This window comes from Podarcis cretensis, assembly GCF_951804945.1.
Source record: "Podarcis cretensis genome assembly, chromosome: 1".
Lineage (NCBI taxonomy): Eukaryota > Metazoa > Chordata > Lepidosauria > Squamata > Lacertidae > Podarcis > Podarcis cretensis.
In genome coordinates, this window is record NC_137170.1 from 58105371 (window position 1) to 58119545 (window position 14175).

General features: G+C 40.3%; 1 protein-coding gene across 3 annotated transcripts in view; it reads right to left on the minus strand.

Annotated features, from left to right (window-relative positions):
- The window catches only part of LDLRAD3 (low density lipoprotein receptor class A domain containing 3), a 121058-nt gene that overhangs the window by 80625 nt on the left and 26258 nt on the right, over positions 1–14175 (minus strand). For 2 of the 3 annotated variants that reach the window (XR_013832882.1, XM_079952391.1), the window contains exon 2: positions 5094–5240. The exons of the other annotated variant lie outside the window; for it this stretch is intronic. Coding sequence is in view for 1 of the 2 variants with exons in the window: in XM_079952391.1 (XP_079808517.1) it covers positions 5094–5240 (147 nt within the window). In the remaining variant the exon portion in view is untranslated. The remainder of the gene's footprint in view (positions 1–5093; positions 5241–14175) is intronic. 3 annotated transcript variants of the gene reach the window in all.

A 14175-nucleotide genomic window follows, 5' to 3' on the forward strand; every position in this document is an offset into this window, starting at 1 on the left:
CTTTTACCTGCCTTTTCTCTAAACTAATAAGTCCCAGACGTTACAACCTTTCCTCATAGGGGAGAAGCTCCAATCCCTGGATCATTTCTGAACTTCTTCCAACTCTACAGAACTGTATACATAATTCTAAATATAGTTATTTTGTTAGACCTGTATACCACTGCTCTTCCAGGTTGCTGAGGCCTCAAGCTGATTTCCCACCGCTCTGCAGGTCAGGCCCAGATATTCTTCAATAGAACTGTAGCATTTCATCTGGAGGGTCACAGGCTCCTCACCCGTTTTATTCAAATGCTAAAATTCTATTGGTTACATTCACAGCAGTTTTCATCAGAAGAGGTGTTTAAGTCTATAATAACCAACACAACAAATTGTCTAGAGGCAAATTTATAATCACTGTAGCTGTACTATAAGGACCACTTCGTCCAGACATACAAGACAGAAATCCATGGTTAAGTTACCCCTTTTGGAATGGGGACTACACACTGCTTTTCCAGGGGCAGCTTCCCAGCAGTCAATGACATAAGGGACAAAAGATTGTGGGGAATCAGCTTAACTTAATTAAGCCGGTTAATAAAGAGCTAATACCAGATTGGATTTAGCAGTGCCTTAAAGAGATACATGTGAATACACCCTGGAGTGCTGGGGAAAAAGTTGAACAAGTACAGAAAGAAGTGCCCCAATTATTGCAATTGGAAAAGATACATTTTAGTAGCTCTCTGTAAAAGGTAACATTGATCTGTCATACACTTAGTTACATTTTTAATTACAGAACTTAATGTTTCTTTTGGGGGGAGGGGAATCCCACAGTGTTTCAAATATAATGTTGCAAAACCTACTCAGTTTCATAAACAAGTTGGATTTGTGTTTGTTGGTTTCTCTGGTAACTTCTCTCTCTTTGTATCATGGATGGTGGCTCATATTATGGATATATGTATTATTTTATTTATACTGTTGCTACAAGTTTGTCATGGCCTTTGGCTAAAACAATAAACTTATGAACTGAATACAGTCGTACCTTGGTTGTCGAACAGAATCTCTTCCGCAAGTCAACATCCAAAAACATTGGACAACCAAGTCACAGCTTCCAATTGGCTGCAGGAGCTTCCTGAACTCAATCGGAAGGTGTGGAAGGCACATCTGACGTTCGAGTTCCAGAAAACGTTCACAAACTGGAACAGTTTGAGAGCCAAAACATTTGAGTAGCAAGGCGTTCGGGATCCAAGGTACGACTGTACTCAGTTTCATTGCAGAGTGTAGACCAGCAGTGAAGATCAGTTGGTCCTATTACTTAGATCAATTCAACCTCTGTGTGTGCACCTGACCCTTGCCAATACTGCCTAGTTAAATCATGCTGAGATAGATGTGCCCAGTTTCTTGGTGTTAATGTCAGTCTTCAGGAACTGAGGGTGCCACTACTACCCCCCCCTCTCTATATATATGTCAGTCTCAAAAGTTCAGCTTTTGAGCAAGATGACAGTACATTATGCATTAGGCATTAAGCCTCAATTGTTCAAGAGGATTTTCTTAATCCTCTGTACTCAGATTGCAGACAAAGGCCAAGATCCTATCTGATCATCTGGGTTTAGGATAAACTGTGGGATTTGGTGGGGGGGGGGGTGGTCAGTGAGACAGCAAATAGTTCAGGTGCTGAAAATGAACTGTATTCCAGGCCCAATGCATTTTGGAAAAATTCTTTCCTAAAGGGCACGATTTTAGCAACAAATGAGTAGGACATTGTAGCGACTCCTATCATAAACACGACTGCACTCTCAGAATCTGTACAAGCTACAATCAAATGCTACTGGACCACCCGTCTTATTTGATGTGAGAAGGGGAAGTCTGCCTTAAGCTTGCTCTAAATTTCCCTTCTCTTTATAGTCCTAGAAAGTCATGCTGTTCTACATCATAGGAGATGTCTTGCAGGGCTTAAGTAGGGCCTGCTGGATCAAGCCAAAAGCCCACCTGGTCTCACAGTGACCAAACAGGTGACCATTGGGAAGCCCACAAGCAGGACCTGAGTGCAACACCACTCTTCCCCACTTGTGATTCTTAGCAACTGTTGCTCCAAGGCATACTGCCTCTGGTAGTGCAAACAGAATATGGAAGCATGGCCATTTTATGTTCTCTGTATTTTATATGCCAATTCTACCCTTATTGTTAAATGGAGACCTTGCAACCATCATGTATAATTTGTAAGTGTGAGGGTTAGTTTCTCTAAAACTCTGCGAGGGGCTAGCCTTAGAGACTGCTCAGAACTACAGATGATGCTCCCCAGTCTTCCTGAGTGGGGAGCAAGTTGTCAAGCGCAAAAGACTCAAGTGCAGTTGATCACACTGGCTGCCAATTAGCTTTGAGGCACAATTTAAGATGCTGGTTATTATTACCTTTAAATCCATACACAGTGGGACCCAACATAATGGAAGCAGTGCCTTTTGCTATCTAAATCTTCCTCCAGCCAATCTACACACGAAAGTCTGATCCAGTCACCCTACTCGATAAATAAAATCCTGTGAGTTACAAAGCAGGGCTATCGTGCAGCACCCTAAGTATGCTATGCTCTTCCCACTTGGAGCACACACCTTAAACGTTCTTTTAATTTCACAACACTAGTTTTACATCTTGAATTTTCTGTGCTTTCTGGCATGTTAACAGTGGATTGATTTCTTCCCATTGATTTTATTTACTCAGTGCTAGAGCTCTTGCCATTTTTCTCCATTTTGTAAGGCAAGTTACGCCATCATTTTGTAATGAGAAAGTCAGGATATAAAATAAATTAAAATGAAAGTCTGCAGCCCTCCAGAGTTATTTAAAACTGAAAATCTATCACCACAGTCTCTTCTGTTTACATGCACCTCACCTGTCAACTATAGGGCATAACAGGAAATGAATCACCTGCTTCCCAGATTCCTTTTCCTTTGGATTATTTTTAAATTTATTCATGAGATCAGTTAAGTTAGCAGACAAAGGTAAGGAAAAACAAAACAAAAAAAGGATGATTATCTGTGCTTGGGTGAAAGAAAAATGGCCAAGCTAATATATTTTAATAATCTAACACAACTAGAAAAGGGGGGGGGGGTCATAGTTCTGCAAAAACATCAATTGACAAATCCCAAGACATTAACCCAATCCAACTGACGAAAGGAATTTTATGAACTGAGGTTTTGCAGCTATTTAAATTTTACTGGCAGATACTATATTAATTACTACCAAAACCTTGTGGATCCAGTTTATTCTCAGTGACAAAAGAATATTGTGAATTGAGTCTATGGTCACTGGCAGACTATTACTGACTTATTCATAAGCAAAAAAGAAGTCTGTTCAGAAACACTTCATTAATTGCTTATTTTCAAGGCAGTAGGTAACATGCAAAGAAGAGATAAACAAAATTATATGAAAAGGAAAATAAAAATATATTTGAGTACTCTTTTTTTAAACTCTTTTTTTTTATTTGAGTACTCTTTTTGAGTACACACACACACACACACAGAGAGATGTATTCCACTGGGTTTAAGGATAAGATTTGGTCTTGAATACAGTGGATGGAAAGAATGTTGAATTACACCTAAACTTGGCCAGAGATTATTATCCCAGGTCCCATAATGACAATCCCAGAACACCTAATTTAAGATACAATTGTAAGCCAAAAAGGAAATCCAATCCACTCTTTGTTGCTAATGTTAATTCTTTGTTGTCAGGCGATCAGGGCCACACAACTTTAGGCAACAAACATTACCTCACAGTAGTGGTTTTGGTGCCATGGAATGTTTTTGCCTAAACAGCCAATATAGAACTTAGAAAATGTGTTTGCAAGACACATGGTGCTTGCTGGGTCTTAGTTTCATTTTGCAAAAATTTAACCAAAGACCACATGCATTTATTTGACAAATAAAAAGCAGAAAAGGCATTCTAAGTTCAAGCTGAAGTTCTGTCAGCTGCCCTGACAGAACGATCATTTTAGTGCAACATTGAATTCCTCCCTGAAGTATTATGATTATTTTAACCTCTCTTCCTGTTCTGAGGTGAAGTGAGGTTGCAACTAAAATGTTTTCAATTGAAACAAACAGAAATGACCCAATCAAAGTAGAAAGAAGTCAATCAAGTTTTGAATATTCACCAAATAGATTTCTTTCCTATGCTTTTTATAGTCTCTGTGGAAGACAAACCAAAGACAGAACAGAAAGAAAGAAAGAACACAGAAAAATTGTGAAAATTGTTACTGTGTTTCTAAGAAGGCAGTGTGGAAATGAAGGCTGTTCTCACTTGGACCCAATGATAAGAGTCATAAACTTAGGTCCTCAGAGCAGAGACTAGGAGTGGCTCTAAGCCCCGTCCTTTGGCGTAAGAGGGGGTTGAGAACATTCTGAGGATTGCAGTCTTGTGGAGAACAATACACAGAATTTATAGGAACAATGATGTTCACATACGCAAGCATTACGACTGAAAGTCGCATGCACAACTTTGCTAATACTTACCAGACTATTTATGTATGATTGTGAAATTCTGTATAAATGAATTGCTCTCTGCATTTGGAGATTTTGAATTACTATATGTTGTTTACAGGGAAGTACTGATCCACATTTCTTCTGTTTTTGTTGTGAAATCATGTGATTACACTATTTCATCCAGTTCACTTTTTGCAGGTACTGCACTCAGCAAGCTCATCTGCTTTTGCGCATCACTAACCAGGAAAGTGAGCAGGAGGGGGAGATGCAAACTGAAAAATATGGTAAACCTGTTCCAGAATTTTAGAACTTATGCGGGTTAAACTGAAACATGGGGCAAATTCAAGCCACAAGAAAATATTCAAACAGACTGCATCTGCTCATGACAAATTTGGATAGAGCAAACGCAGATTTAATTGCCAGCCCAGCAATGAAATTTGCAGTGCCCTTCAGAAAGATATTGTCTTGGTGAACCTACAATAAATTGTACTGCCACCATGCAAGAAGTGAACAGTCACTTCAGTTAGACAAACCAATAAGAAATATGGTAACACAGGTTGAATACTAATCCCTGAAATGCATTTGATTTTTACATGGCTGAGTCTTGCTATTCAAAATATGAAAGGTAGCAATCAAGTAGAGGACACTCACGGCATTCCTTCTCATCACTTTTGTCAAAGCAGTCTGGCAGCCCATCACATTGCCAGGCTCCTGGGATGCAACGTCCATTACTGCACATGAAGTTTCCAGGAATATTACATTCATTTGTGAAGTTATTCCAAGGCAACTGTTGGCCTTCTGCAACAAGAAGATAAAATGCACAGTGTTTACATATGCAGAAACTGCTTTCACATCTAAAGCAATACTGCTGGCTCCCCTTTTCCATTAGTAGAGGCACCCACTGAATCAAAGGCCCTTCCATGAATGGCACAGCAGTGCCTGCCTTAAAGAATACCATGTTTGGCCTTAGTTTTGGTCTCTGCCTTACAAGGGAGCCATCCATGATTAGGGCTAGAGATAGAATAGCTGAATAACTGAGTTTTTATATATATTCAAAGGAAAGGGAATCACTATTCATTCACATTAATATGAAAAGATCTCATAGGCTAAGATTTATTTGCATTGGGAGAAGCTACAGTTATTAAGGATGCAGTTCTATACATACATACATACATACATACATACATACCAACTGAAGTCAATGGGATTTACTACTGAGTAGATATGTATAGGATTACACAGTCTACAAAGTACCCTCTCCGATCCATTTTATGACTGGAACTGCAGACTAGAGCTTTTCCACCACACCTGCCCAATATCTTATTCCACTCCCCACTATTCATGCAGAAGAAGTGGGTGGTACAAAAGAGGGACCATTTTTTTCCAATTCATACAATTAGTTTATTTCTAAAGTTCTAAATTCCAGTTTGAAATTCTGATAATAGTAAAAATTGATTAATCCACGCTGATGGAATTTGCCAAATTTTGTAACCTGTGTGTACCGTATTTGACAAAGACATTTTATTTTAACCCTGGTTAACTAAGAATTATTGGAGGAATAGTTGCATAAATAAACTTGGATCTTTATTTATATGTGATTTCCCAGGCCCAATCCCCAATATCTCTAGTTAAGCAACTCTCAAGTGACTTGGCCTAAAGATATTACTAAATGAAACCCTCAAGACTGCTGTCAGTCAAAATGCATGCTAATGAGCATAGAGGATTGTTATATTGGAAAGAAAGTAAGTCTTTCTCACTAAGGTATGCCGTTTCCTATCTCAAAGTGAACCATTGTCATCAGTTTCAGATGGGACTCAGTGTTAACTTTGAAGCAAGTTCTGAAAAAAAGATTTCTAGTTTATAGTTGTTGATTTCATGGCGACATATATGTTTTAATACTTTGAATACCAGCATAAAACATGCAGAGTAGTACAGAAATAGCATGTTTACTCAGGCAACAATAGCTGACCCTTTGATTTCTTAAGCAGTTCACATACCATGGAATACACAAATAATACAAAAAGATCTCTTAAGATGAAAGGGTAAATCAAGGATTGGGCAACGTCATTTAAGAAATTCAGCAACATCTTTAATGTCTACACATTTTAACATCTCCTCCCAATACTTCAAGCTGCTTTCATGTACCATTTGCTTTACATAGTAATAACACCATTTTCCATCTTATCATTATGGCTGAAAAGTACAAAATTATTTTGGCACAACTGCAAGTGTTTGGTCCCCACAATGCTGCAGTAAACAGTATGCACACTATGATAGCTGACTGTATCTAAGTAGACATATTGAGCTCTGGGGTCCCGTTCCCCCATGGTTTTCAATGCTGAATAAATTGTATAATGCTTTTCTTAAACCTTAATTTTTATGAAGTAGTTAGCTGGAAAATCTCATGTAATTTTTTTTAATGCAGAACTTCAGAGAGTTCAGAATCATAATAGTGGGAAACAAAGATATTTTTAATAACGTGTCTTTCCTTAAGAAAAAAGTTGAGACTTTCCAAATTCTGATATAAATCTTAACTGTTTCAGTACTGATTTCATTCCATATCAGATGAAAGGCAACACAGTGCTGACCAGAAACTGTAATCAATGTTACTTTTGCCTTTGTCATTTTGATCATTAAAAGTTCAAACATTGCATCTTAAAATGTCTTTATAAACAACTTGGATGAAGAAAATGAGAGGATGCTTATCAAATTTGCAGATGACAACAAAATGTAGGGGTAGGCAATGCCACAGAATTTATTAGCACAAGCTAATAAAATGAATTTCAATAGGGACAAATGTAAGGTTCTGCACTTAGGCACGATGAACCAGATGCACAAATATAGGATGGGGGACCCTTGGCTTACTAGCAGTACATGTGAAAAGGATCTGGGGACTTGGTGGAACACAAGCTTAACATGAGTCAACAGTGTGATGGAGCAGCAAAAAAGCTAACAATAGTTTAGGCTGCATCATCAGAAGTATAGTGTTAGTACTATAGTAATAGTACCACTCTATTCTGCTTTAGTCAGACTACACCTGGAATACTGTGTCCAATTCTGGGCACCAGCATTTAAGAATGATGTTGACAAGCTGGAACATGTGCAGAGGAGGGCAACCAAGATGATCAAGGGTCTGGAAATGAAGCCTTATGAGGAACAGTTGAAGGAGCTGGGTATGTTTAGCCTAGAAAAGAGGACACTTGAGAGGAGATAGCCATCTTCAAATATCTTAAGGGCTGTCACATGGAAGAGTTAATAAGCTTGTTTTCTCCTGATCTGGAGAGTAGGAGAAGTCACAAGAAAGAGGTTCCAACTAAAGGTAAAGGTAAAGGTACCCCTGCCCGTACGGGCCAGTCTTGACAGACTCTGGGGTTGTGCGCCCATCTCACTTAAGAGGCCAGGGGCCAGCGCTGTCCGGAGACACTTCCGGGTCACGTGGCCAGCGTGACATTGCTGCTCTGGCGAGCCAGAGCCGCACACGGAAACGCCGTTTACCTTCCCGCTGGTAAGCGGTCCCTATTTATCTACTTGCACCCGGAGGTGCTTTCGAACTGCTAGGTTGGCAGGCGCTGGGACCGAGCAGCGGGAGCGCACCCCGCCGCAGGGATTCGAACCGCCGACCTTTCGATCGGCAAGCCCTAGGCGCTGAGGCTTTAACCCACAGCGCCACCTGCGTCCCTATAGAGGTTCCAACTAAACATCAGGAAAAACTTTCTGACAGCTAGAGCTGTTCAACAGTGGAACATTCTCCCTCAGGAGGTTGTAGACTCTCCTTCCATGGAGGTTATTAAACAGAGGTTGGATGGCCATCTGTCATGGATGCTTTAGCTGAGATTCCTGTATTGTAGGAGGTTGGACTAGATGACTCTTGAGGTCCCTCCCAATTCTACAATTCTATCACTTTATGATTCTATGAAAGTGCTAAATGCTTGTCGTATTTTACCTCAGGGATGGTTGCATGCCCCAGAGATTCTTTGTACCAAATTACGTAGATGCATTCTGAATGTGCTCTACCATCATGCTTCAATAGCATCTCCTTTATAAAAAATTCCAATAAAGAAATAAGAATAATTCATCCCAAAACTGACTGTGCCTGGTTTAATCCCACCAAACATGACATGGCTAGGCTTCGCAGTTGGAGATTGTTGGTGAAATCCCCAGCCTCGGGTTTTAAGTGTCTCCACAGCAGCTGTTGCTTCTGCTTGGGCAGAGACAAAAATAAATACGAAGCTCACAAGCTCTCTTTAATGGCTGAGAGAAAACAAGGAACATGTGCCAGTTGGGAAATAAAGTTAGTATGGAAGCTGTGGGTGGCATCAAATCAATATAAAGTCCAACCCAAGCCAAAACAGATAGACAAGTCATGGTTTCTTGCTTATGTAAGAAACTAGCTCCATGTGGTTGCCTAAAAAGAGTGTTTCCAACACTAATGAGCATTAAAGAAAACATTTTATAGAATAGAAGGGCTTCATGTTATCCAGATAAAAATTTATGACAAAGCCAAGCAAGTAACTCTAGGGGAGAAATATACTACATATTCATGACTGCTCCCTCAACTTTTTATTCATGATTTACTTGTGTCAGGCATTGTATTGGCAGTGAAGCAGGGCCACTCTTTTAGCCCCACCTCAGGTATTTCCACCACACTCATGAGTTGTGTGTGATTACCTGCAGAGAAAATATTTATGTGAGCACGTATTCTCTGCACATTTGAATTTATCTGCAGACAACTGTACGTAACACACAGCATTCGAGGAAAAGGTCCGATGGCAGAGGAGGGGCTAAATAGACAGCCCAACTCTGCCGTCAACACAGATATGCCCCAGGAGACGCATTAGTAAGGCTTCAGAGAGGACACCCATAGGTAGGGAAGTCACTTGTCTGCCCTGCCTCTCTCTCCTCCTCTCTAAAAGAACATTTCTGACTAAACACCAGAGAAATAAAATATCTGCATAGCAAGCATTATGGGTAGCTGACACCATAGCATTAATAATACAATAAGAATGAGGGTGAGGATGTTTGGGCTACATCACTTCAGTGCTTGGGCAGTGGCCATATTTTTAGCCTGCATTCATATTAACACAAGTGAACAGCATTAGACAACCTATACAGCTGAACATATTACACTCTATCCCACTTCACTGGCAACAAGAGAATTAAAAGTAAAACTTATTCTCTAGCATGCAAACTGGCAACTTCACTTGTGCCCTTTGGAGGACTTAATTGCTAAGTAATGCTGGGGCCTAACGATCTGGAAGACACTTCTACATAAATCCTTGCTATGCGTGCTATAGTGCAAAGGGCAGGCATTTTGCAGAGAAGCTTCTCTTGATTGCAAACAGCAGATTCAGAGAAACCTATTTTTGTTATGCCACAGTAAAGTAAGAAAGAGTTTAAACTTCTTTGCCCAGCCCCCCATAACCTAGAGGCTAAAGATTCTGTGGGGCTGCTATTCACATCACAAAAACATATACATTAATTGTATTCATGCAATGGACTTCACATCAGCTTTATCTAAGAAAATGAGAAACAAAAAAACCTGAAACCTCAACAACTTTAAAAGCCATTGGTGCAGAGACACCAAAGGAAAGATAGAGGTTTAAAATTGCATAGGGTGGGAGTGCAGGACTGCACAGCAGTTAGGAGGCTACTCGCATTATATCTGGCACCGTGCCTCAGAAGAAACACTGTTCCATGTCCCTTGCTATGAATGAGATGGTAAGAGATGGAAACTACTAAAATCGATACCCCATTATTCACTAACTTGGTTTGGTCCTAGATTCAAATTTAACCTTTTCTTTATAAGTGCTCTTACACAAGATCAGACCTGCTGAATCAGGTATCTAGTCCAAAATCTTATTTCCCACAGAGGATAATTAAATTGCACTGGGAAGCTCAGAGGCACAGCTTGAAGGTTTCATCCCTCACCCACTAGTTCTCTCTGAAATTTCCATATAGCTTTTGATTAACAGCTTTTAGTAGACGTATACTCCATGAACCCTGTTTTAAAGCCATTTAAGCTAATGGCCATCACTAAATATTTCAGCATATGTATGCAAGCATGCCCAGGGACGCAGGTGGCGCTGTGGGTTAAAGCCTCAGCTCCTAGGACTTGCCGATCGAAAGGTCGCGGTTCGAATCCCTGCGGCGGGGTGCGCTCCCGCTGCTCGGTCCCAGCGCCTGCCAACCTAGCAGTTCGAAAGCACCTCCGGGTGCAAGTAGATAAATAGGGACCGCTTACCAGTGGGAAGGTAAACGGCGTTTCCGTGTGCGGCTCTGGCTCGCCAGAGCAGCGATGTCACGCTGGCCACGTGACCCGGAAGTGTCTCCGGACAGCGCTGGCCCCTGGCCTCTTAAGTGAGATGGGCGCACAACCCCAGAGTCTGTCAAGACTGGCCCGTACGGGCAGGGGTACCTTTACCTTTACCTTTACATGCAAGCATGCAGGTGGCAAGAACCAACATAAAGACATTCAATTGTCTAACTTTTCATATGAAAACGTCTAGCATGGCTAAGAAAACATGTTCTCAGTCTATGCAGCAGTTTACTTTTCCTGTTAAGTCTATCTGTGGCTAATTGTTCTGTTAGCAAACACAACTGCTAACATTTTTATTGGCAACCTGTGAGAGAGCCTGTGAGCAGCATTTACACAAACAGGAAGGAACACACAGCTCAGACACCACAAGAGAGTGCAAAGGGGAGGGGAGGGGGAATAGTAAATCCTAAAAGCTTCTCAATCTCTTAGGAGTTTCAAAACCAAAAGGTTTTGAATACCTACACTTTCACAATGAAGTGCACTTAACTAACACATGAAACACCCACCAGATCAGGCCAGTGGCCCATATAGCCTGTCAACCAGGTGCCTATGGACAGCCCACAAGTATTTCCCCCTCCCGTGGTTTCCAGCAACTAGAATTCAGAAGCATAGCTCCAGCAGTGGAGGTACCAAATGTGGATCTTATTTCTTTTTATTTAATTAATTTCTTTTTATATCCCACCAATCCTCTAAGGAGCTCAATGTGGTGTACATAGTTTTCTCCCCACCCCATTTTATCCTTGGAACAACCCTGTATGGTAAGTTAGGTTGACAGACTGTGACTGGCCCAAGGTCACCCCATGAGGTCAAGTGGGGACTAGATCTCTCAGGTCCTATATGACACTATAACCACTGCTGGTGGTTAGAGCAAGTTACAGAGGCAACTGGATGTCCTATGAGATGCTACTCTGAGCTATCTGTAAGGAAGATAAAGGTAAAGGGACCTCTGACCAGTAGGTCCAGTTGTGACCGACTCTGGGGTTGCAGCGCTCATCTCATTTATTGGTTGAGGGAGCTGGCGTACAGCTTCCGGGTCATGTGGCCAGCATGACTAAGCCACTTCTGGTGAACCAGAGTGGTGCACGTTTACCTTCCTGCCAGAGCAGTACCTATTTATCTACTTGCACTCTGATGTGCTTTCAAACTGCTAGGTTGGCAGGAGCAGAGACCAAGCAACAGGAGCTCACCCCATCACAGGGATTCGAACCACTGACCTTCTGATCGCCAAGCCCTGTCTCTGTGGTTTAATCCACAGCGCCACCGGCGTCCCCCAGTTTTGGCTTCATAACCACAAATATGAGAAGACTCAAATCAATATTCATATACAGATGATGATGGAAACCCAGCCAGATGGGCGGGGTACAAATAATAAATTATTATTATTATTATTATTATTATTATTATTATTATTATTATTATTATATCAGGTAAGTCCTATTAGCTAGGTATATTTTCATCTATGCATGCACATACACATCCCACTCTCCATTTTGTGTTAAGCAAATGCTTCTTCAAATTGAAATGGAAGTTTAAAACTGGTTAAGCACTGCTGAGCTGAAATTGTTGCAGGGCTGCAATCTGAAGCCATAAACCCATAAAAAGTAAGTGCATAGAAGTTGTGAAGCACAGTGCTCAAAGCACATTTGTCCCATAACTGATAAATGATTCCAATAAGAAAAGAGGTACATTTTCTTTTAAAAATACGTATCCCCATGATAAATGTAAGATGCATTATAAGATTCTTAACTAGAGAATGAACCATTAAGAGTCCAAAATTGCAAATTGAATCCTGAAAGACATTCAGCTACTCCCAGAAACACTCAGAAAAGCTTTTACCAACTCAGATCCTTATTAATATTCTACCCCTGCTTTTAATTCCTGTTTTAAAGCATTCACATTTTGCTGTGTAAATGCAGTTTTTATTGGCACTAATTAGCTGAAAGAACAATAAGAAAACAAAGCTGAACAGATAAAATAATGCAACTTATTTATGATGTTATGTACACAATCCAAAAGCTGCAGCTGTGATTTTGTGAAAGCATTGTGTCTTCTTGCATACTGATACCCTCAAGAAGCCAGAGTAAAATCATCAATTTTACTGGGAGATAGAAGAATTACTTAAAATCGAACTGGGTGGAAACCAAACCCCATAGCTATAATGTGACAGGTGTTAAGCGTTAACTAGAAGACTACACAAATAAAATGGATTGTACTTCAAGTGATCAAATCTATAGGCTCGCTTGTTCAAGAAAAACTGTTAGAATGTGAACTTTTGCCCACCAAGGCTCAAGTAATAAGGCTGTTAGTTTGCTGCTGCTGCTGCTGCTGCTGCTGCTGCTGCTGCTGTTGTTGTTGTTGTTGTTGTTGTTGTTGTTGTTGTTGTTGTTGTTGCTGCTGCTGCTGCTGCTGCTGCTGCTGCTATTTTTATAATGCCACAAAATTACTGTCAGTTTGTTTTTGGAATGACACAAAATTGTTATTTCTAGTTTGTATTTATTTACGGTACCTAATTAGTGAGGTATTAAATTTTTGATTAAAAAAACTAAAGCAGACCTGTTTAGTAAACCATGGCTAAAGTTAACCAGTTTGTCTAGTTGAGACATAATTCTAAACTGCAATCATTTTGGGAGGCAGGGGAGGTCGTGAGCCCAAGACTTGCTGAGCTGCTTCTGTAATAATAGTTTAGTGTTATGTCAAACAAGGCCACTGAAATGATTTAGTGTCAGATGTAAATAGCCTGGTTTAAGGTACACCACTAATTTATGTTTCATCTGAATTAACAAATTATGGTTTACACTCTCCTGCAAACCCCAATTAGAAACTAGAGTTTAATCCTGATTTGCAGAGTAAGTGCAGACAATAATTTGCATGTTCAGCTGAAATGCCAAGCAATAATTTTCCTAAACACAGGAGAGGAAGGGTGAAGTCTCCCTGTGCAATGGAATTATGGAGTAAAAGGAGAAATCTGAAACATGGATTGTCATCAGGGTTGAATCCCAGTGTTCCATTTATAAAACTTTACTTCAGTAGTTATCTCCCCTCCATGATTCCAGCTGGGGTCGACATAATGCAAACCATGGTTTGTGCTAACCACAGCTGAGAGCCCACACCATACTTTGAGCTTCCAGAAATATGGTAGACAAATCATGGTTTAGAGGTGGTAATTGGCTTTTGATTCCCACATGCTCAGGACTCAGCTTCAAAAGTTCACTGCCGTCATGGTTTAACAAACCATGGTTTCATGTTATGTGTAAAACACCTTAATTTTACAAAGAAAATAAATTAATAAATCAGTTCTGCTATCAAAATAGTTTAGCATATTTTATATAATAAGAGATCCTGAATAACTGGGAAGCAGATGTTTTATTTACTTTTGATATACTGTGTGTACTAAAAACTGGTGCTGGCAGGTGCCAT